Consider the following 25261-nt stretch of genomic DNA (forward strand, 5'->3'; position numbering starts at 1 on the left):
CATGCGTCCCCTCCTGATTGGAAGGCGCTGCTTGGAGTCCCGCCCATCCGCCCAATCTCATTGGGCACAGGCACCGCTGCCCGCGGGGAACGCGCAATACTATTGGTCGGTCCGGCTGTCAGTCACCGGGCTGGGGGCCGAGGTGCCGGTTGGCAGTTCCCGAGAAAGGGGAAGGGGCTTTATTCGGGGTGGTGTCCGCAATGCCCGACCAGCGTTGGGGAACGGCAGTTCCTCCAGCCTCGCTGCGAAGCACTGCTCTGAACAGACTAAAATCTCTTTGCTCTAGAATTCCAGAAGATATTCTGCTTGCAGTTTCCGCTTGCAGTGCCGGGGGCTGGGAGCAAGTCTATGCTCTCCCGCATCAGGCGCTGTGTCGGTCACCCGCCGTGGGTGAGGTCCTTCCGCGGCCCCCGGCGGCGCTGGCAGGGGCGCTCCGGCACCAAGATGGCGGCGGCGGCCGAGCCGGGGGCGCTGGGGCGGCGCTGGCTCTGCTGGCTCCTGGGGCTGCAGGCGGTGAGAGCCGATCCGGCGCGTTCGCGCTCGGGGCTGAGCGCGGCTGCAGTTCCTGAGAGAAAGAACGGGTGTTAGGGTGGGGAAGGCGGCGTAAGACGTGTCCCGGGGCTGGAGGCGCGGGCGCCGCCTCCCGCTCCTGCAGCCGTGGCCGCCTCTTTTGCTTTCCATATTGGAGATTGGTCTGTATTTTTGCCCTCTTCCTAAAATAGTTTGTATTGGTGCTGCCTTTTGGTGTGAAAACAAAGCAGCAGTGTAGCGTGTATTTGGAGCCAAAGCTTTTAAGGAGAAAACGCTGATGAAATGAGGCACAGCAGTTACTAAGTGTCCGAAGTTTTCTTATTCTGATGGGAGTTTGCTTTTAGAAGTGTGAGGGGTTTTATCCAGTGCCAGTCAGAGACTTTTATTATGATTAGTGATTTATTGTTTCAGGAAAATATGATAGTTAGGATACTAAAAATTGAGTAAAAATATTAGGGATAGAGACTTTCTTCGATTTATTTTTTCCTTTACCTCTGTGTACTTTTATTCTCAAGGTGTTTTGAGCTTGTTACGTAACCAAAACTGCTTGAGTGAGGACTTATCATATAACAGAGCCTTTACTTGCTGTCATGCACTGTTAGTGTTTTGCTTGGTTCTTTCTCACACACACAACCCAAAAAAAGTCCACAGGAGATTCTTGGCCTTACTTTCATGGATTGTTGAGGGATCTGCTGGACAAAGGTGTCAGGAGAAAGGCTGCTGGAAGCAAAGTGACAATGCCATAGCCCTGTTACTGCTCCAAGGGGAACACATGCAGCAGTGACAGTGAAGTGAAAAGATGACAGTAAAGCATCAAAGGACTGGATGGCAAGCAGCAAAGTGCAAGAAAATGGTTTTAGTTACTAGCCTCATTAATTTAATAAGTGAGCCATAATTAAAATGTAGCTTCGGCAGGGTTTGGAATGCTCCCTGGGGTTTTTATACTACTGTGTCATTGTTGTATTTCCCATTCCCAGTGTTCCTCAGAAAACATAAATGCTTGAAAATGGTAAATACTCAATACTTTGAAAACTAATTGCCTTAGTAAAAATCCTGAAAAAAGACTAAGTTATTCCAGTAGACTAGGGTTCTGTTGTCATACAGTACCATGTAGGAAGAAGAAAAATAGCTTTCTTCCTGATAAAATAGTGATTTCAGAGTAGCTTTTTTGTGTATTATACTTCTCTGTTCATGCTTTAACTCTTACTTTTTTAGCACATATAGAGAAATAGAATAAGGAGGCACCTACTATATTTTCTACCAATCCTCAATCCATATTATTTTTCATCTGTCACAAAAGTGACGTGTCTTTCCTTCAGCTGCAGGATGGCCACTTCAGCACAGGAAATGCGTTTTGTCTCTGCCTAACTTGGGTGTGCTGCATGGATTAGATGGCATGTGAATGTGAGGAGAAGTCTGTTTTGCTGAATGACAAACTTGGTTTTTCTTCTGTACTTTTCTGTTTGGCCCAGCATAGTTCTTCTGAGTCTTGGCCTGTCATCATCCAGTTGGGTTTGCTGGTGCCCTGTCACTCAGCTCTGGGCACAGTGGTGCTCTTTGTTTCACTGGTGCTTTGGATGTACTGGATTTTGCCTGGGGTCTTTTACCCAGACTGAAAAGCATCTGGGAAAGCCACCTTCTATCTCTCCCTTCCTTATTTCCTCTCTCACTTTTTCCCCTCCAAAGCAAGCAGCTGGAAGGGAAGGTTTTAAGCCAATGTGTAAAAAAGTGGGAATGTGAATTTGCTACAGGAAAGGTATTGGGGGGCTGGGGTGAGCCCAGAGAAGGACAGTGGAGCTGGGGAAGGGTCTGGAGCACAGGTTCTGTGAGGAGCAGCTGGGGGAGCTCATCCAGGAGAAAAGGAGGTTAAGGGGAACTTACCAGTCTCTACATCTGCCTGAAAGGAGAGTGTAGCCTGGCGGGGGTCAGCCTCTTCTCCCAGGTAGCAAGAGAGAAGAACCATCACTTCCTGGCTGTGTTTTTCCTGAGCTTAGCTGTTACATTATTTTCCATGAGTGTTTTCAGTGATCCAGAACTTACTGAAATGCTTTTTGAAGAGGAGGCTTTGGACAGCTGTAACCATGTGCATTTCAGCTGATTCATTACCTTTGGGTTTTCTTCTTAATTTGAAGTTAGCAATAGGAAAGCAGTAGAGCTATCAGAAGTGAATATAAATTAATTTGGGCAGGTCTGATACCTTGAAATGTACATAGTATGAGTGTCTGGAATTCCCTGGTAGGTTAAGACCCTCCTTCTCAATGGGGTGGTGTTTTGAACCCTTGGGCTGACCATTTAGGCATTACTGTAAAACAGTCACAAGAGACCAACTTGTTCATTCTAATCATTACAGCGTGTAAAGGCATCTTTAAAAGAAATAAATTAATACTAAGTGTAACATTGTATTGACTTTCAGGTAAGTGTTTATGGAGCACAGTTGTCGTCAGAAGCTTGCAGAGAGCTGGGCTTCTCCAGTAACTTGCTGTGCAGTTCTTGCAACCTTCTCGGGCAGTTCAATCTGAATCAGTTGGATCCGTTCTGCAGGGAGTGCTGCCAAGAAGAAGCTCAGCTGGAAACTAGAAAGGTGAGTTTTGGACCACATCCCTTGTGGAATAATTTAACATGTCATGTTTATGAAACTTTTATTAAAAAAAATACATGAGAATCTGAGTTATCCCCTCCAGAGGAAAACACACCATTTATTCATAGCCCAATATGCATCTACAGGGTCTAGGTTTGCAGACTTGCCGTACTGCTGTAAAATAATGCCCCTGTACCAACAGGGGAATCTTTGGTTCTTTGGCAGCCCTTCTGTGGTGTGACATGACCTTATTTGGGAACTGTATCCAGCTTCTTTTAAAAGGAAGATCTATGGGATTGGAAGAGGGCAGAAGAGGATGAGGAGAGTGGTGCTTGATCACAGCTCCTGCTTAGTCACTGACCCATAGCACAATGGCCAGGATAGCTGAGTTCAGGCCCAGGCAACAAAAGGCTGCTGCAGCCTCCAGGTCAGCTCCTGGAGTGGCACAAACCTGATAGAAACAGGACTGCTCAATTCCATCCTGCAGCAGTGAGAACTGCTGGGTATTTTGGGAATGATCTCTCTAAGAGCTCATGCTGTGCTTCAATCTGTTTAAGGCAAAACCTTTCCTTTATCTGTAGTAAATAAATATCTGTGCTCCTTAAGGTATGTTACCAATGAAGAATTGTTAGAATACATGTTTTCTAATATGTGATAATTCATGAGTGTTCTAGAATATAGTGAGGACAAATTAATCATCAAGAAAGTAGAGGTTTCAAGGATGAGAGGTGCTGAGATTATTTTTAATGGCTAGGAGATAGTGAAATAACTGACATAATGAAATTAATGATGAAATCTAGCAGGTTTTTCCTGTCAGTTAAATTCAGCCTAATATTTAAAAAATAAAGTCTTCCTTTAATTTTTAATAAAACCACTGATTACTGTGTTAGGCACAATATATTAAGTATCAAGAAGCATATGTTTGAGATTGGCAGAGAATTCATAGTTTAATTAGTAGTTTCCTAATATTGACAGACTTTAAGTTGTAAATTTTGTGCATTAACAAAGTAATATTTCAATGCAATCCTTATGGGACTTGATATGTAAGGCTTTTTCTTTGCTAGATATATGAACCTTATAAAGGAATGTTTGTCTCTGGGGAAAGCTCCAGTTCTTTTACATGTGTATGCATATATATATAAATATGTACATATCTATACATATGCATGCACAAAACCCGGAGTTTCAGAATGAAGTCTAAGGAAGTGTACTAACAGGGAGTACAGAAGAGAAAGGGTCTCCAGCATGCTCAGGTACAGTTGTGCTGGCAGCAGCAGCAAGGCTTTGTGTCCTTGTGTAAAGAGAGGATGCTTTCATTTGCTCAGGTAATATTCTTAGAGTTTTGCTTCTGTGCATAAGTTGTCGCAGAAGGACTTATGGAGCAGGACAATTTCTGTTGTCTTTTGATGGGAAAATAATCTAGAGGAGCTATGTTGCATTTCTGTCAATGTAACTTCTGAGAAAAATATCTTAACAATTTCTCAGTAACATACTTAAGGATGTAAGTTAGTTTGTACTGTAAACATTGCATTAATAAAAGTTGGATCAAATAACAGAAATTAAATTAATAGATAGTATTCTTAATTTCCTGAATCAGACCTAGATTTCATTGTGTGGATAATTACACTTTCTATGTAAGGATAAGCAAATGCCATTTTGTGGTCAGGACTTCACATTGTAAATATTATTAGTCTGAAAACTTTTTTATTTTAGTCATGATCAATGAAGTAAAATAAATAGCACAGAGCTAGACAGGGTCTCAAGGGTGTTTGACAAATTCCTTCATAGTGGACCAGATTTCCTTGTGTATTCACAGGAAGCAAGACATTGTATCTTATAAGTTGTTGGTTTTTAATCTATTTGTGTTTTACCCAGTTTCCTATTCTGCTTGGGCTTTGTAGTAAATGTGAACAATGTAGATTTTGATTATTACTTTATCTTTCCTTATTTCTGTGATATTTCTGAAGAAATGTAATACAAATGATATTTGAGATTTGGAGCTAATATGGTAAGCATCAGCTTGAAGTATAGGAGTGATTACGATAGTATTTTCATACATTTTCATATCTGAGTTTGAATGCAGGCTTTCCATATTGTGTGCATGAATGGAAATATTGGATTGTTCTAACATTATGATTTATTATAGCATCATTTCTCATTTTCTTATGAATGCTGTTTCAGGAAGTGGAAATTTTTTATACTGGTACTACTGCTTGGAAATGTTTATTTCAGACTTGGTGATTGTTGGGAGGTTTTACATTTGTTTTAAACTCATACTCAGTAACTTCTCTTGAAGACTAGCCAGTGGAAAATTAGTGTTTGGAGGCTGTTAATATTACCTTACCAGATTGTATTCAGAATCATCACATGTTGAGTTGACTTGTGTTTTAACGTAATGCTGGTTGTAACAGATGTCTATAATTGAGCTTGAGATTTTATTATTGCATAAAAATTAACAATATTTTTAGTTGCTTCTTGCTAAACAAGAATTTTCATGCTAGGTATGTAGACTCTGAAAACTGAATGCTACCTTTTGCTGTAGTTTTTGCTTTTTCCCATTTTTTTCCCATTACCAAAGAAATCTTCTTTCTAGTGAAAATTTGATAGGAAAGAGTGAATGAATATTGAAAGTTCTTAAAGGCTTTTTTTCCTACCCTTCTTGCTTGTAGAATTTTTCATCTTACCCTGAGATGCAGGGTTTCAGAGTAAGATGTTTGACTTTCTGATTAGCAGCCTGACATGTTGCTGAGCTCCAGAGCAGGGGTGCTCTGGGTTTTGCTGAAGCTGTGACTCTGTGCTTGAACATCCTCCAAGTACAGGAACCGCCCTGCTCTGAGCCACGATCCCAGTGTGTGACGCAGCTCGCTCCTTACCCGAGCAGGGGCTGCTTCCCAGGAGGTGCCACAGCACACTGGTTGTCTGTGCAACAAACAGCCTTGGCAGCTACTGGGCTTCCAGGACATGCTTCAGGATTTTAATTTTATTGTCTTTGCCGCCATGTGGCAAATACTAGAAATAGGGAAGGCAAGAGTTAATTTACTGCATGACTTGTGCCTGAGTTCTAAATGAGAATTTAAAATTAAAAGTAATAGCACATCTATCTGAGAATTTTTACATAATTGGTGCTTTTCACAAATGGTCTGTGACAAATCCTCAGGCCTAAAAATATTTCATGCTGCATAGTATCAGTGCAACCTCAAATGAGATGTTTACAGATTTGAACAGTTTCATAGCCTTGAAAGAAGTGTATTTACTAATCCTGCTCTTGTTATTGGTCCAGTAGTTTGTGAATTGACATTGTGGAAAATAGCTGTGAGATATTCTTGTTACACAAAATTTGTTTTGCTCTGAACTTCTGCTGACACCTGTCCAGTGAAATATTTTAATTATTTCATAATTGGACTGTGGGTAAAATGAAAATTGTTTTGGTTATTTTCTCCTCCTCTAGAGATTTTGCATGCAGTCTCTCACTAATTCAGAAGCCAGCTTAAACAGTATTGCTTTAGACAGCTGCAAGTTTTAAGCCTCAGTCTGTCAGATGCAGAGTACTGCTGGTGTGTAAAACAGAGAAGGATGAAATGGAGGTGAAGCTAACTGTGCGTGAAATTGTAGTAGCAGGAGAGATTGTCCATATTTTGCAGTAGCTGAAAATAGCTGCACTCCATCTGCAGCTTCACATAGGCTGTGTGATCATTTCAGACATAGCTATAAGCATATTCTGTTAATTGTATTTATAATCTTAGATTTATCTCAACAATATATGTGTGTCAAAATCCAAATTGATTTTAAAAATCAACTCTGTGATAAAATTTGCAATACATTAAAGTTTTTAGTTGCACTGTGCAGGATTGCTACAACCCATAAAAGTTATCAATATATCTAAACGGAGCTTTGAAAACTGTATTTTCCTCACTAATATGTGTTGAACTTTAGCATTTTAAATTTCTACTGTCAAGTCCTTGTCATATTGTAATGTTAAGGTGTTTGGTGACTTAGAAAACATGACACCAGGTGTTAATGACTAGATGCTTCTATTAAAAAAAACCAACAAAACAAATTGAAAGCTTTCTTAAGACTCCAGTCTTTTACACGTGTAGAATTCTTAAATGTGCTCTCATGAATTATAAGGAGGAATAAGGTGACATTCTTGTTCAGACTTACTTTTTAAAACTCAAAAAATAGTTTATAAAACTCACAATAAGTGCTGGAAGTAGAATAACTTGAAGTGCTTTTAATGCTTCTGGCTACTCCTGTGTGACCCAATTTACATTCAATTTTCAGGTTTGTTTTTTTTTTTCTTTTCATTACACTAATTAGAGTGCTATGCTCAAATTGCTGCTGACTGCTTTCTTGTTCTGCCAGAGGCTTTTAACATGAATAGGTCTACTCTCATTGGAACTTCTGGTTTTCAACTCAATGGTTAAAAACAGAGAACTACTTAGTTCTTTGTTTGACATCTCAGAGATGTAAAGTAAGTGTAAGTAATATCAATACTTAATTACTTGCTTACTTAATTAGAATTTTAGTTTATTTCTTCCAGCTGTTTGTCAAAACCCTCATCTTTTTCTGTCTTTTGATGTGCCCTGTAAAGTCTCTTGAATACTTTGTAAAAAATCAAATTCTGTTTTTACCTAACTGTAAACTGTAACTTCCTTATTTCTAACATGTTACACAAAAATGGTTCAAATTAACTGGTTTTCTAGCAAGTGTGACTTCAACAATAGTGTGATCCAGTGACAGCATATTTTATTTGACATTCAAGTAAATAATCAGAACTTTGTAATTAAGACTAATATGTCATATGATCTCCTTTCAAAGTCTGCTTTTAACTAAGTGTCCCATACAATTCATAGAGGAATGATTTTATGGGCTATATTGATAGGGAAGTTAGGGGATCTGAGATCATACTGTTCTCTCTAATTGAGAAAGTCTCTTACCAGTACTGTTGCTTCAAAATATTATTCACAACCATTCCTTGTATTAAAAATGTGCTGTAATGGATGTCCTTCTCAAGAACTTTACCATGTACCCTCTTTCCCTTCCCTCTGTACATGATGTTATAGCAATGAAAATTAATGTTGACAAGAAGTAGTCCTAGATAAGGAAGGTGCAGCTAACTAGTCAATGCCTAAGACAGAAATTTACTGCCTTTTGTTTGGTTCAGATTCACCAAGTGTTAATCTTTGTCAGATAAACTAAGATAAAATACATTATGTGTCTGTAACAGGGTAAGCCTTACCCATGGAAGAGAGCTATCTGATCTTATCAGTGAAAAAAAAAAAGGTTAGGGAAACTATAAACGTGAATTTGCTAAATGTGAGGTTCACTTGTTGATGTGCATCTGTGCTGGTCAATGGAATAGCTTTAGCTAAATGAGGCTGACCTTCATCTAGATAAAGCACTGGCATTTGACTCTACATTTGTTGAAGAAACTTCAAAAAGTAAGAGTCTCAAAATTCATGAAATGTGCAAGGTCAAATAAATATTTCATGAGATCTGTTCTCACTGTTTTCTTTGCAACTCTAAAATGCTTTATTTTTTAACAAAAGCACAGACTGGAGAATAAAAGAGACGTTCAGGGATTTTACTTCTAGAGGTAAGTAGGTGCTTAAATAGTCAGATTGTATAGTCCAGAATTGAAACTTGACCTGTTAACTTCCTGTCTGTATTCCTTCGTTTGCACAATTCTGACTAGGTCCAAGTGAGAGCCTGTACACAGGAGCCCTTTTTCTGCCACCCTTTTCTATTCCACTCAAACTGGGTATTCACACCACCTAATCCAAGCGACAGCTCCAGAGGTCTAAAGGTGGTGGTTGCTCAGCTTCTCCATTTTCTCTCTCACCCTTGTGGCAGATCTCTTGCTCACATGAATTTAACACCAAACACTGCAGAGACCAAAGTTAATAAAAACAGGCTGCCAAGAGCAGAAGCTGGTTTGGAACTTTCCAGTGGTTATTGAATTTAAACAGCACAAATGTTTATAGAATCCTGCAAGAAGGGTATCATTTAACACCAAAAGTAGGGGTGGATGATAAATTTCCTTTATGCTGAAGAATGGAATAGTAATGCACAACTATATTTTGTATGTACAGAATAAAGAGTCTCCTTTGAGTCTCCTACTCAAAGCAGATCTCAAAGTTCTCAGGATCTCCAAGAATGCACATGATACAGTCTTCCTTAGTAAATTCCTCAGTGCTTGAACACCATCATTGTGACTTTTCTTCACCCTTACATTCAGTCAGAATTTCCTTCCCCACAAATAAATGAGAGCTTAGATTCTGCCCAGCTTTGTCCAGAGCAATTTGCCTGTAGTACATATCACTAATCACAGGAGTAGCACTGGTTCACATAACTGGTTTTTGACTGTTAGACTCTGTTTCCACACTCTTATTTAGAGTTAGGCATCTCCCTTCACAGGATAATGAGCTGTCAGTGGGAGAAGTTGCTTTGTTGCTAAATTTACTGATGACATCAGTTCAGAATGATGTGTGTGTGTAGCAATGACTTTCTTGGCTTGATGTATTATAGAGCAGTAATTCATAATGTTCCTGGCAGTGAGGCTTTCTGGCTGCTCCCTGTTAACCCACAGATTCTTACTCATGTTCTGCCTCCAGGAAAAGGAAAGACAAGGGATTTTGAAAACCTTGAGTTGTCCATATAAGTGCATTCTCTCCCACAGAAAATATTTTATAGTTTGTATCTCAGTGTATATTCTTTTGAAGTTTTCTAGTTTAGAAGACTGTCTTTCTAGTAAAAGTCACAAATGAACTGCTAGTTAGAAGAGTTTAGGAAAAAAGCAAAAGAAACTTTCAACAAAATCTCTTTTTGTTATAAATGTCTTGGAAGAATAAATATTAATTAACCTGATTTGCTTTGTATGTGTGTGGATGGAACACAGTAAAAATTAACTTGCATGCTTTCATAAGAGATCATTTACCCTATTTTTCAACAGTACCATTTTGCCTATACTAAGGAACTTTGGCCATTAAGAATAATGTCTATATTTTTCCTGAAGTTTTTTGAAGTCGACAGATGAGGAGCTGTCTTTTGCAGACTTGCTTATATCATAATATGGAATTAAAATTACAGTGAATTTCATAAAAATAGTCTTTACATTGGAAAGAGAGTTGTTACTAAATATTGAGAGGGAAGATAATCTTGTACCTGAGGCAAGTGAAAATTCTAGAGGTTTAGCTGTAGTTGTAAGTTTGCTTTTCTGTTTATTCTTAGAACTTAACTGTATTTTTGAAACTGTTTGATATTAGGGGAGGACAGTATGCACATATTGGAGAGAATCCAGATACCATAAAGTAGCTCTTTGCCCCTTTTGTGGCTCTGCCGTAACAGCCTGTTTCATTTCATGTTTTAAGACATGCTGGTACTGTCAGCTGATTACAAACAGCTGTGCAAATCCAGCCTGAATGACACTTTGTAACCTGTGTCAGGCAGGGTCACCTCGCATTTATAATTAGAAGAAAGCAGTGTGCAAAATATAAATGTCATAGAGGTAAAATTAGGTATAACTTGCTGTATTTTATTTAACTTTTTTGTCACCTTTGATCTAACAGAGTTTTATTACAATCAAGGAGCAATTTCTGTTCAATACCACTTTTTGCAGTTCAGTTTGGTCTGAATTCCTCTTTGGTTGTAAACATTAATGGTTATGTAGCATGAATATCACTTTTCTTCTGGAGTCTTCACCATGAGTAACTGTGATAACAATACTATATCAATGTATAAATGAAGCACTGCTGGAATTGTGTCTTGCAGAAATTGCTTCAATTCTCTCCCTAATAGCAGGTGAAATGTTTTCTTTCATATGAGTTTAAGTTCCTTATTTTTACAATGCATATTTTTAACTACCACAATTCTTATGCAAAAATGTGTTATTCTGATATAATTAGCATTCTCCATAGTTAAAGCAGGCATGACCAATAATGTGGTTTGTCTCTTTTCATTTGTGAAGAGCCATCCTGATTTCATCAGAATGGACTGTTACAAGAGTTTCAGATGCTTTCCAAAAACTTTTGAAATAAACTCAAGTTGATGCTTTGGAAAAGATGAGGGAAAAGTTCAGATATTGTAACAGTAACTTTAGAAAACATGCTATTAGAATGTTATTAAAAAAGCTGTTCTTTTTATAGATGCAGACATGAATGAGCACTTGTTTCGGATGTTAGCATGGACACCAGTAATAGTTTAGAATGTCTTTATTTCATTGCTTCTAGTACTAAACTCACTTTCATGAGCACTAAAACAAGTGAAGCATTACTTTAAAATGAACTAACTCATGAGTTAAGCATTGTGTAATGAACTGTCTCAAGATGTTTGTGTGCCTCCATGTAATACATGTCATTCTTACTAATACTTGAACACAGTGACTGCCTTCACAAGGAAATTTGGAGAACATCTGCTCTGGACACAATGAGATGGTAGATATTAACAACTAGGCTTTTGTGGTGGGCTAAGTGATGCAAATAAACCTGGGTTTTTTGCAAAAGACACCTTTGTTTAGAGTTATAAATGAAGCCAGTTGATTCTTCTTTTTTCCTGGTCTAGCCATCGAGAAAGCAGCTGTTATTCCTATCATGAATCAAAACCTTTTTGTATGAGAACATTTGGGTTTCAATTACGGCAGAATTACAAGCTCAAAATTTAGATATCAATGATTGAGCTGTTTTCTTTGTTAAATTTCTGTAAGATATTGGACAGGAGTTACAAACTGGGAGTAGTGAGGTGTTACAAAATGTCTTACATACTGTAGATTCCTACAGTGATATTGTTCCATAAAAATTCGTGTTTGGACGGAAAATTACTAAGAATAATTTGCAGTAATAAGACTTCAAAAATGTTCATTTTACTGTTGTCCTAAATTTGAGTGTACTTAGCTTGTGATAGACTTACATAAAATAGTTAATTAACTAGATAGAAGGCTATTTATTCTTTTGTCGACTTTGTTATACTGACTTCTTGATAGAAAAATGCAGATAGCTGTCAGTATCAGAGAAATCAGTATAAATGTTTAGTGGATTAGTGTGTATGCAAAGGAATATCTAAATCTAGGATTGCTGATAGAACTGTTGAATTTTTTTTTTAATTACAAAGAGACAAGGTAAGTGAAGTTTTCCTCCATCTTTGTAATTACTTCATGTTTTAATTCCATAGAAATTTTAATTATGCAAACTAGTATCTGAGCTGTTTATCACTGCCTTTTTTAATTAAAACATTGGGTGGTGAAAAAGCTTTTAAAAAGTCTAGTATTTATGATCTCTTGAGTATTGTTTCATAGTATTTCTGGGTTTTAACAGTCAAATATTTTATCTTAAATACAATGTTTAGTTGAAAATGTACCTGTAGTTAAGCAAATTTCTGAGATGCTGTTCTGAACAGGTAATGCAGTGTAATTCTCTTTGCAGTTTGCCATGGAAGTAATGATTATTGATTAGTTCACGCCAGAGAGAAGTTGTGATTTCCCTGCAAATGATTAGATTATTTCCTATGTTCTAATTCATAGTATTTAAGCAAATACTGAGTTGGCCCTGAATCAGAATTTGAATATTCAGAAATGAACACGTATTTTTGGCTGTCTATAATGCCTCCATTCAATAGGTGGCAGAATATTAATAAAATTGTCTTGGACATTTCTGTTATATCATGTGTAGTTTGGTTTTTCAGAGGGGTTCATGAATGTTAGTTTTAATTACTTGTGTTCACAGTTCATATTTTAAGTGAAACATGAGTTTATGTAATTTCAGTAAGGTTATATTTTCTATGCTCAGACTTGCACAATTGTTATGAAAACATTGTCTAAAAGAACATTGAAGCACGGGTTTTAATTGTCTATCAAAGGTAATGAATTAAATTAAAAATTCTTTAAGCTCATTCTGTCTGCTTATCTATAAACATTGGGTTTTAAGGCTTAGAAGGATGTGATTTGGTATCTAGTATTATATATATATAGTATACATACTATGTGTAATATTAGAATGCCTTACTTTGAAGTATAAAGTTCTATTTTAGTAGCTGGAAAATCTTGTTAATTTATTTAAGATTCATCAAACTATAGAATCATTTGCATGTTGCAAAAAGAATCACAAAATACTCTAAAAATATGACAGTATGCAAGACAATTAGGTGAACAGTTTTTAAGTTTAGATATTATATAAAATTGAAATTAACTTATATTTTAAGGAGACTGAATCTGAGTATCTTGCACAGCTGACAGAAGTGATTGACATCTAAGTGCAAGTATCAAAGTTAGCCCAGCCTGTACATATTATTTCACCTAAGGCCCGTTAATGTCATCTGTCCTCTTTCTGTAAACACAATGAACTAAAATCAACCAGTAGCTCAAATGGGAAATTTAAAGTCACTGCCTTATCTTTATTATAAGTATTTCACTGACCAAGTTAGGTTTAAAGTGGAAAATAAAATTTCATTTAATGAGATTTTGTTAGTATCTTTGGGAAGGAAGAAATAGTTTTCCTATTACTAACCCATAATTCCTATTGTAACATGTCCAGTTGCATTTTTTAAATGAAACTTTGCTTGCATCAACAGTATATCTCATGATCTTTTTTTTGTTGTTTTTACATTTTTAGTATAATTAATGAAAATTACCATGAATCCCAAGTGAATGGTCAGTTGTTGCATAATCAGAGACAGATCTGGAACTGTGATTCTGTCCAGGTCCTTACTTGTAATTAGCATCAACGGAGTAGCATATTGTCTCCTCAGAGAAAAATAGTTCAACAGATAACACACTATAAATAAACAAGTAATTTAGATTACTTTTGTCATTAACAGCTTCTATTTATTATTACAGCTTTATGCAGGAGCTGTCCTAGAAGTATGTGGATGAAAATTGGGAAGGTTCCCTCAAGTCCAGGGTAAGTAAAGCCACTGGTATATATTTCAAACATGAAATACTGTCACAGCTGAATGACAGAAGGTGCTTTCAAGTACATTACAAGTAGTCATAAATGCAGTATATTGTATCAGTAAAGTTGCATTGACCTGAAACTCCTAGAACTGATCTCCAGTAACTGATAGATTAAATTATATTGTGCACTTACAGAACAATTTTATTTTCACAGATCCTGCAATATAATTGTTTTATCAGTGGATAATGGCAGTCAACTAACAGGAATGGAATACAGTAGTGCAAAAGGAAAATCAGTACCATCAGTGTCTGGTGGGAGGAAGCTGCAGGAAAAGAATCTGTGTGAATTTTCAAACTGGACTTTTATTGTAAATTAGGGAGGAGCTTAGGTACTAGCAGTACTATGGTTATTTTGGGTTTTTTTTCCTGTAATGAGGACCATAATATTCTGCTCCCTAACGCTGTACTTTGGACATAGTTGGATACAAGTACTAATCTAGCTTTATAGTTTAAAATTGCACAAACAGCATGTCTCCATCTACTGTGGGAAGTATTAATACCTCCCTGTTTGAAGGCTGGCTGACAAACAGTGGGGAAAAAAAGTTTTAAACATGTTTCAATTTACATAAGTTGTACTGCATTATATCCTTTCCTGCCACCTCTGCCCACACAGTTGAGTTGAATGACAAGGCCAGAACTCTCTTCTCTTTTCCACTGTATAAAATGTCCGAATAAGAATTCTTTAAATGACTTGTCATACTTGAGGGGCATGAGGAGATTATCTTCATTAGTGCAGGAGTCCATATTATCTCCGTGACCATTCAAATTTAGCAAACATAAAAACATTCTCTACTGTTGTTGCCCATTCACTGAGCTGCTTTATGGTTCTGGATTTGTAACAGTTAAGTGCTCATTTGAGCCATAGGTTTGATGGAAAAGGTTAACCTGTTAGCCTGACTCTAGCCTGCATTGTGTCCTCAGTTATCTTCATGTGTTAGTCCTTGAAGGGAATGGCCCTCAAGTCCTGCAGTGTGCACACTTTGAAACATGTTCCAAAGACTTGGAATGGTGCAAAAGGAAAAACTTGAATATTGTGACTAGTGTTTTTTCCTTTCAATTCTTGGTTATCTAAACCTCCTCAAATATTTACATTCCATTTATCATATAGGTTACTTTTTAAAGTGGCTGGATACATTTCATTGTTTTTTAAAAAGGATCTCTGTTCTGACCACCAGTTTTGATCTGGTACAGTAAGAATTAAAAAAGGACTGAGTAGTGCACTTAAATTTCTTTTTTTTGTTTTCATCACCAATTTCTGCAGCTACTCAATCTAAACTTATTTAACCAAATCTACAGCTAGGGTATTAGAAGAGATTGGAAGATGGGATATGTATTAGAAGCATACTTAGAAATTGTTAAAAGCAGTAGAATATATTCTTTCAGCTGGTATTTGTATTTACTAGTATTAATCTCAGAATACCCAGATTTTCTCCTTTATTTTAACTTCTACCAGAAACAGTTTATAGTGTCTCCATCTTAAGACATTTGCATTCAAGAAGTGTTTTTATTTCAGCTTTTCACTTGGACGTTTGCTATGGAAGTTAGATTGCCTTAAGGTCATGCTGCTGCTTTTGAAGCATTTTCTTTGTAGGCTTCATTCAACTGTGTATCCTGTCACTGACAATGTCTCATCACAAATAACTGAATCCTTTCCCATAGCTTCTGTGAGGGCTTTGTCAGAGTTTGTTTAGATGTGTTTGGTTTTTCTCCCCAGAATATACACAAAGTTAATTGCAGGACTTTACATGGATTAGTGTATGTTACTACTGTATTCTGAGATTAATAACTGTGTAGTCTTGACCTCTAAGTACCTGTGTAAATTGTTTTGTTACTTGGCTTAGTCCCACAGACTTGATGTTTCTCAGGCTACATCTGGATTATGTTTTATTTGGCTAAGGGATGAGCAGTGTTGTTTCATCGTTTTTCTGTTGTGGTTGGATTTTTATTATGGGATTCACATATTAAAGTAGTTAAGGATTGAAATCAGTTGAAGTAATAAAGGTTTGTAAAAGTTACACAGTTGGAAGAAGCTGTGGGTTGCTTGGTCCTTCTCTGTCAAAGTTTCTTTCAAAACTACTAGTTATATAATCTTCAGCTATAAACAGTTGCTCAATCCACCTGTGTGCCTGAAATGTGAGAATCATTACATATGGAATATATTTGTATATACTAGGAAAGCAAAGGAGTGAGAAGTGATGATAAAAATCTAGTCCTCAGAAAGAGAATGGAAAAGTCTGGTCTTCAGCAAGATTATCTCAATCTTGAACTGGATGTTAATGTTTGTAGTGCCACACCAAACCACTAAATTTGGCATTTGTGAATGTGGCCAAGGATGTCTGTTAGGTTTCCCAGTTTCTTGTGATAAATCTGATAACAGACCACATTTCTGCATGCCTCCTTTAAATTCAGTACTGAAATATTCTTACAGATAAATTTCCCTTAAAACTAAAGTGCTTTATTATAAATGCTGTACTCTAAAATTAATTTCTGTGTTACATATATTTTGAAATTGTTCTGTATAAAATTGTTTTTAAATATTTGTCATTTAAAAGCACTCCATCAAAGTAGAATATTCAAAATCTAAGTGACAAGATTCATAGATGGAGCAATATCTTAATATACCAGGTAACACAATGACAGTTTTTGGCAGACATCCATAAAACTGAGGCTCTGGAATAGAATAATGAATTAGCTGGGTCAGTGATTAATCTTGCATATTTGTTTTAAGTTGACTTTTCAGTGGCAGCTGTGTTCTGTTCACCATGAGATAGATCAGTGTTTAGACTCCTACATTCTCTCCAGTTTGTTTAAAAAACTGAATTAGACAGGGTTTTTTCATTGAACATTCCTTTCATATTTCTCTCCATTCTTTTTCTTTTCTCCATAAAATAATTCTCACCTCTCCTTGTGAGTTAAGAAATGGACATGCTCCCAGCAAATCTATTCTAGAAATAAGGTCCTTAATCCTTGAACTGATGCAGTGTGCAGCTACATTAAATACTCTGACTTCAGAGTCAATCAGCACTATTATGTCACCTAACTTCTCCAAGTGTTAAGGGAATTCTTTTAGCTACTAAAATGTAATTTCTTATGGGATTGTATTATATGAGGTAAGATCCCTCATTTCCTAGTTATTTTAATCTGCAATTCATACGTACTGACAAAAGAAAATTATATTAACCTTAAGTCTTGCACAGATAAAAGCATTGCTAAAAGTCTTGCTAAGAAATACGGCTATTGTGGTGGGAGACACGCATTGCTTTATCGTACTCTTTTGAGAATAGATGACGCACAAATTAAAACAATACTTCCCTTCAGACTGAGAAATGTCTCTTGCCCAACTGCTTATACAAAGTACCCTGTCTTTGGGATTTTTTGAAGTTTCTTCATCAAGTTGATTGGAGCTCTGTCTTGGATTTATTTCTGAAAGCATGTGGTGCTTTTTGTAAAATCATGAACAGCTGCATTGTAACTTGATTAAGAGACTACAAATAGTAGTTATTGATGTGCCATGTGAATTCTTAAATTTAAATTTTTATCTCAGACTGAGGTCCCCTAAAGGTACAGAGCTATAGTCATTAAAATGTAAATAAATGCTTGTTGTGTGCTGTAGTTCAGTCTTTTTGCTTGGCTTTCATGATAACTTTTGAAGCAGACTCATACCATCTTCAAAACTGCAGAGCATGTATTTGTCCCCAAAACAAATGTCTGAGGGAAGACATTAATGCTTTTGTCTTGCCCAGTGATTTACGTATTCACATTTCTAGCAAATATTTCCAATTTTCTTAGCAATGCTTTACCATTGGTGGCATTATTGAATGTTGGAATTTCTTGTCTTCATAAAATGTCCATCTCTTAATCTACCTTTTGTTTGGTTTCCTTTCCTTTTTCATGGATTTAACACTTGATAATTGGCAATGCTTCAAAAAAATGTCTTTTAATTCAAGTTCATTACGGTACAAAATTGTCAAGTCTGTATGGTCAAGTCCTTGTGCCTTTTTTATGTAAAATTTTGCAACATTACGCACAAATTTGTGTCTCCAGTAAAATTTCTTACTTTCAAACAGCTCGTGTCTAATAATTCATGGCCAAGCAAGCAGACTACCCTTTAGCTTATCTGAAGTAATATTACACTCGCTTTCTGTTTATTCAAGTTAACTCAGAACAACTGTTTGTTCTGCTTGGGGAGAGGTTTCATGTCCATTTTGGGTCAGGAAGTTCTCTTATGCTGTGTCCTGCTGCACCACAGAGAATAGTGCAGGTGTGTGTGCATATACACAGACTTGCCCTGTTGGCCACAGTGATTCTGAGCCTCCTGCAGTCTCCACTTAGGACTCTGGGATTTAACTCCAACAAACTAGTTTTCACAGACTTTGTTACACCTCTATGTTTTGTATCAAAACAAATGGGCATTATAACAATAGCAGTGAGTTTCCATTCTGCTGTGTTTGTAAGTAAAGGCTGCTTTTAGGTCTTTAAAAGCACTGTTCAGTGTGGGCCAGGCTTTAAAATGCTCATACACACTTGATCCTTCTCTGACCCTGTAGTTGTAGTTGATTGTGGAGCAATCCTCTCTGCTCTTCAGGAACACCTCAGGAGTGCCTTCCAACAGAAGTGCTTTGGTACTGCTCATCATTTACTGGAGCATAAGGTGAAGTGGTTTTGCAAAGGTGTCTGGAGAACAGCTCTGACTTCTGGACTGGGGTTTAATTCACCAGAATACGGTGTCATGGCACCGAGCTCAGGGTTCATCTTACAGAAGTCACCGTGGAAAATGCCTCTCCATCTCATCCACAGATAGCTTAGAGAAAGGTTTGTTTCTCTGTGGTGTGTAATTTTTAAAGCTGCTACAGAGAGAAGAAAATGGGGAGATAGCTTGAATAGGATTTAGTATTAAACACCAAACTACTAAACAATGGTGTATAGATGATGTGCAGATACCATTTATAGATAGAACCATAAGAAGCAATTTTGGTGTCAGGGTATAGAGGGGAAACTGTTGGAGCAGTGTGAAGGTGGAGCATATGCACTGTATCACATGTTAAGCAAGCAGTCATGTGTCCCTAAATGTGCACTGTAGCTGCATCTGACTTCCTAACCCCATCATTTCAAAGGCTGGTAATTCAACTCAAGGACTGATTTTGTGGAAAGGAAAAAAAAGTGTTTGATGGGATAATCTGTGTTTTTAATGCATGTCAGTATTTGAGTTTCTCATTTTAGCTTCCAAAATTCAGAATATACAAATTAAGTTATTTGTGCATTGAGTGTTTTTATTTGTTGCATTGCAATTCAAGTGAGTGATGCAGAAAGTCACTATGATCAGCATTAGAAATAAATATGCCATAACAGAAACTAATTTTGTTCCAGCTGTCTAAAATTTCAGGAAAAGCATTCTGTAGTGCTTCAGCTTTTAGAAGATTTAGACATTTGACATTGATACAAGTGTGTAATAGCTACTTTTAATGTGGCAGAATGTAATGCTGCCTATAGAATACTTTCTTCTTCGACCTACTGCTGTTTCTTCTTTATGTGAGCTTGTTCCGTCCAACACTGCAGCCAGAGAACAGCCTCTCGTGTCCAAATAAGCTTTCAAGTAACAAATCCTCACACCTGTTCCAAGCTTGAAGTGCTGTAACCTGAGGTTCCTCCCAAAGGCATTTTTTTATTACAATCAAGTTCCAGAGTTCAGATTTGCTTCAGAAACTTTATCCATTTTACTGTGCTCTCTTACCATTTTGCAATTAGTCACCCACTGTACTGACTGCTTCTTACAACCTTCTTTTCATATAAAGCTCTAGAGACTGGTTTCAGCTTTAGATTTAAGTTGAAGAAAAATGTGGAAAAAATCCTCCAGAAACACTTTCAACAGTCTACGGCCTTAACAAATAATAAGAAATGTCTTTGCTGCTGTTTTTGCACATTACTTTTGATGACAACCAAGACAACATGTCACAAGAGCATGGGAAACACTGAAGTTGAAAATATGTCTTTGAGTTTAAATCAGAATCAAACTGCAGTATGTGTGCAAGTACTGGTTATTTTGTGCTATTTGAAATAATTGTTATACATAGCTTGCAATGACATTAGTGTGTAGTCTGTAGAAAGAATAAAGCCAATTTGAATGAGACAACTCATTTTCTTCAGGGGCCTGGTACATCTGGCAGCCCCATGGGCCGTTGGTATTTTTTTAACTTGTTCATATTGTGTAGTTGTTGGTGCGGCAAGTAGTGTACATGATTTTTATCTGCACTAGGAGCTTGGTGAAAGAGGGAAGAAAGTTAAGTGCCACTCTGTATAACCATGCTGAGAAAGTGTTAAGGTAACTGCCTGCAGTAATGTAAAGATAGGTATAAAGATGCCAGGGGATATCTCTGCAATTACTGAGGAAAGCACTACACTTTGTCAAGCAGTATGAAACATTAGTCCTGAGGTTGCACTCATCTCCATGCACCAGCTGGATGCACTGCAATTTGTGAGAGATTCATTGTTGTCTAACCTTGAAAAAGCAGCTTTAACATGCAGCTGGCACCCTGGTAGGAGTCAGTCTGTACTGATAGGGTTCATCACTTGGGGAGATGCTACTGACATACTACAGGAGCATCCTGAATCCACTTAATGTCAATATAGATACTAAATTCAGCTTTTAGCATGTGAAAAGGAAGAATGAGAACTGTTATTTTCTAAATAAATTTTAAATATTTCTAGAACTCAGGCATTCATTAGGGTGAAATGCTAGGAAGTAGGGGATTATGCTCATACTTTGTCCTGAAATACTTCATATTGTCTTTTCAGAGTTAAGGTTAATGCAAGGTCTGGGCTGCTGTTAATGCCTGCTGACAGGTGCTGCAGGTGAGGAGTGGTGCAGCAGCCCACCTCAGACCTGGTCTTCTCTCCATGTAGCTGCCTGACAGCCCTTAGAGCCTTGATACCGACTGCCTTCAGGAGTGTCAAGAGGAAATACAAGCTTGCTTCCTGTTTTTAGCTTTGTTTTCTTGCTGGTTTTCAACACATAATCTCAGAGAGCTCTGCAAGACAAGATTGACTGTCTTGTTCAGCAGAATAACACCTCTCCCACAGCTTCCTGCGTGCCCTGTCCCCCGCAGAGCTGCAGCGTGTGGGGAGTGTGCTGATGAGATGGGTGTCACGTTCAGCCTCCCTGACAAAGCTGATCCTCAGCCAGATTTCGATCGCTCCGACGCTTTTCCTCCCATTTGCGTAGCAGCAGCGTATGGCAGTCTGCTGAAGGCTGTCAGTTGTGCGTGCAGATAAACTGCCTTACACTGTTGCACTAGTGTTCAAGGAAATTCCAAGCAGACAGAATTCCTGTTTGCATTACTAGCAAAAATAGGTGTTTCTTTGGCATAATAAGTTTAGTATTATTAATTTTGTGACGGTACTAAGATTTTAACATTAAAATATCTTCTAAAGCATAATTCAAAAACAATAATTTGGGGAATACTAGTTTGACATAAGTCTACTTTATGCAAGTAGAGGAGAATTTGATTTTCTTTCTTTTCTCCAAACTGTAGCTTTTGTCAGGAGTGATAAGCCAAAACTCTTCAGGGGACTGCAAATCAAGGTAAGTAGTAGCCTAACTTTTTTGTTTGTGATGTTACGAAGAACTGTGTTTGGTGGAGACAGTCCTGTGGAGTCTTCCCTATTTGCTGATCAAGTAATCCTTTAGTAGAGGACATATATTTGCATTGCCAGAGTGAATTTTTACAAGTTCCTGCTAGTAATATTGATTTGTTTACTGCTCAGTAACTGGTAGTAATTCTTTGGTGGTGGTGAGGTTCTGGTTTATTTTATTGTTGTTTGGTTGGTTTTAATCCAAGAAAAAATTATTATTATTATAGCAGATGGGAAAGTAATCTGAGGAATGTTTATATTCTGTTCTTACTTTATAGATATCTTGGATTTACTCAAGCTATTCTGTCATAGTTTCTCCTGTTTTGTTCTCCCGTAGTTTTCTTATGGAGCTGCCATTTCCATACATTCAGTGATTCTTGGATTTTTCTTCTCAGAATTCCTTTGCTGTGTTCTATTGTGCTGTTTTTTCTCCATATACTTCAGACATCCAGCTTTTTAAAAATGCATATACTGAATGGTGTTTCTTATGACTTGCATATATGCAAAGTTGCATAAGCTGCACTGCCTAAAACTCCAACAATTCTTTGATTTCAAGCTCTAATCTAAGACTTCACTTTCCTCTTAAAATCCTGTGTGAACTTCAAGTGTACTTCAAAGATACACATCCTGATTCTCACATCTTGTGCTGCCATCTCTGTTGCCCAAATGGCACCATCTGGAATCATTTCATAGCTATGCATGGCTGCAATAAGTGATTTGTCTTCTCAGCAGCAGATTCTATGTAAAACAGATTTCCTCTGTCTGTCTCAAGCATTCATGTCTCTGTGTCCTTCAGTTTCTTTCAAAAGCTTTTTGTCCTTCTGTACGTCTGACTGTTTCTCTTTTTTTTTTTAACTTGGTAGATTTATTGAACATCAAAGCAGTATAGACTACAATTGGTATCAACTATTAGCAGAAAAAAAATGTGCAAATGAATCTGTTTATTTTCACAGGACTTTTGGAAAACTCAGTAGAGGTGCCACTAGCTTCATTAAGTCAAACCAACTAGGTTAGCTCAGCTGAGCAAAGTAGAATACTCCTGGGGAAATCTTTCCATAAACTTTAATGGTCAGAGCTTTCTGATATTGTTAAAAGCTTTTATTTGCATTGCTTAATTTGGAACTTAGTGAGTTTGAGAAGTGCTGAAGAATTATGTTACCAACTAAGCATAGTAGGCACAGATAAAACACAGCAAGAAAGAATGTGATTACATCAGAAATTGATAGTAGAACTTCGACCTGTTAAAGTGACTCAGAATTTCTAAAATGGTAAAAAGGCTGTGGATCATATAAGAAAAATCATTCATCATCAAAAATCTAGCTTTGGTAACTTAAAAAAAATTGGAGTAAATACCTTCCTTCAAAGCCAGGCCAATGGCAGTGCCCCTCTGCACTTGCATTAACTGCTGTGGTGCACCAAAGAGAACAAGGAGACGTTTCTGACTGACCCCCACCCCCCTTCAACTGACTTGTTCCTCCACTTTCCTCTCTCTGACATTAAATGCAAGTCAGAACTGATTTAAATCACTTGAGAGCAGGGGCAGTGTTAGAATGGAGAATGCATTTGCCAACCAAGGTAACTGACTTTCCTCCTTTCCCCCCAGTATGTGCGTGGTTCTGACCCTGTACTAAAGCTGCTGGACGACAGTGGGAACATTGCAGAAGAACTGAGCATCCTCAAGTGGAATACAGATAGTGTGGAAGAATTTCTAAGTGAAAAATTAGAACGCCTATAAATCATTGCTTTCTGTCCTCTTTCCTTTTCATATTTTGTCACGGTAGTCTTCTCAGATGAAGTGCACTACAATTGAAGAAACATTCCAGCATCTGTATTAATTTTAAAATATCTGTTGTGCTGTACTAAACATCTTGTAATTAGAAAGGAAGCTTCAGCACACATATCTGACAAGTTGACAAACAATAGCTTGTCTTAACATTATTATTTCAGCTCTTAATGCATTTATCACTAAGAATGCTTTGTTTCAAATTTAATTATGCAAATCTCAGTTTGTTATAATCAGGTCTGTTTTTACAAATGCTCTTAAAACTGAAGAGCTTCAAATAATAGAAATGATTTCCATGCTTTTTGTCTGCTGCTCTTTCTTAAGGAAGTTAGAACCAAATGCAATCTCCCAAAGAAACTTGGCTACTAATGCCCATTTTTATTTGTATTTGAACTGTCCTTTTATAGAAGCCTTGTTTACAGTGAGTACCTAATTCACAGGTTTGAAAACTGATGGAGGAACTCATGCTCTGATAATGTGAAACATTTAGTAAGTACACTTTAGTGAAGACTACATAGAAAACCCCTGAGGTGTATGAAGTCAGATGTTAGGTGTGCTTTACATCAAGTGTTTTGCTTCAGAAAACATGAGCTATAACTCTTTGAAAAGCTTTCCTTCCAACTTTCGGAAGTTTATTGGAAGTTTGTTTATGAAATTAATTTAGAAACTGTTCTTTTAAAATGTATATTATTCTCAGTTGAAACTTATGTGAACAGGGAATATAGACAGTATGTATGGTAATGAGTCAAATCCATTAAGACTTGTTGGGTTTTTTCCACTTAGAGTCAATAAATATGGTAATCAAGAATAATGTGGGGTTGTTTTTTTTTGAAGTCTAATTAGCAAATAAGTGTTTGCTGTAATTGATTCATGCTCACCAGATTTGGGTTGGATGGGTGTTATGCTATGACCTGAAGTGATACACAGTTTTTGTCTTCATATATAATTTTATAGCTAAAAAAAAATTCTCTCTAATTTACAGACTTTATTCCCAGCTTTTGAGAAGAAATCATCAGCTTCATAGCAGAGCAATAAACCTGAGACTGAGACCATACTGAAGTATCAGAAGTAGTGCCGTAAGGTGATTCTTCAGGCATAGCATTTGGAATTTTTGTTCCTAAAATATTCTCATAAACTCATAGAGTATGTGCAGCTGACTCCTATTCTTGTGAATATGATCCTGATCTTCCAGATGACTCAGTGTGAGACAGCTACAATAGTGGTTACCACTGTCTTGAAGAAACATCATCTGTACATAAAATGCACAAATCTTTGCAGCTTCTGCTGACTTACCAGAGTCAAACGTGGATTTGTTCTTGGGACACATGATGTGTTAGTCAGCAGATGAGCTATAACCAAAACATGTGGCATGACAACCCTGTATCCCAGTAGTAAAAATATGCTGCCATCCACTGGTCTTTTAATATACTGACTGTATCCAATACTTACCATTTCTGTGTTTGCCAGCAAGGGATTTCAGTTTCTGTATTGATGACTTCTTAACACATTGTTTTAGCAGAATGTTTTTAACCTTGTTCTTTTCTCCAGCTTTAGGTACTCGTCACCATTCCTCGGTGAGATTGTTTGCTTCATTTGATATCTATCAAATACTTCTCTTTGCTTTCCTCATTTCTTTCCGCTTCCTCCTTAACATGACAGCCAGTGGCTTTCTGACCTTCAGCCTCCCTTTTATTTCCATGTCTTCCTACTGCCCACCCAGTACTTCTACACCAGATCCTTCAGGGCTGTTCTTACTTGTCTTTCAGAGAAGCAAGGAACCTGGGATGACCTGGGATGA

The 25261-nt window shown here is 37.2% G+C and overlaps 1 protein-coding gene across 1 annotated transcript; it reads left to right on the forward strand.

Moving 5' to 3' along the window:
- Positions 1–188: 188 nt before the first annotated feature.
- SELENOF (selenoprotein F) lies at positions 189–24274 on the forward strand. The gene is made up of 5 exons (XM_068199897.1): positions 189–513; positions 2945–3112; positions 13935–13998; positions 21581–21630; positions 23284–24274. The coding sequence occupies exons 1-5, from the start codon at positions 349–351 to the stop codon at positions 23413–23415; spliced, it is 579 nt and encodes a 192-aa protein (XP_068055998.1). The 5' UTR covers positions 189–348; the 3' UTR covers positions 23416–24274.
- Positions 24275–25261: the final 987 nt, after the last annotated feature.

This window comes from Anomalospiza imberbis, chromosome 9 (genome assembly GCF_031753505.1).
Source record: "Anomalospiza imberbis isolate Cuckoo-Finch-1a 21T00152 chromosome 9, ASM3175350v1, whole genome shotgun sequence".
NCBI lineage: Eukaryota > Metazoa > Chordata > Aves > Passeriformes > Viduidae > Anomalospiza > Anomalospiza imberbis.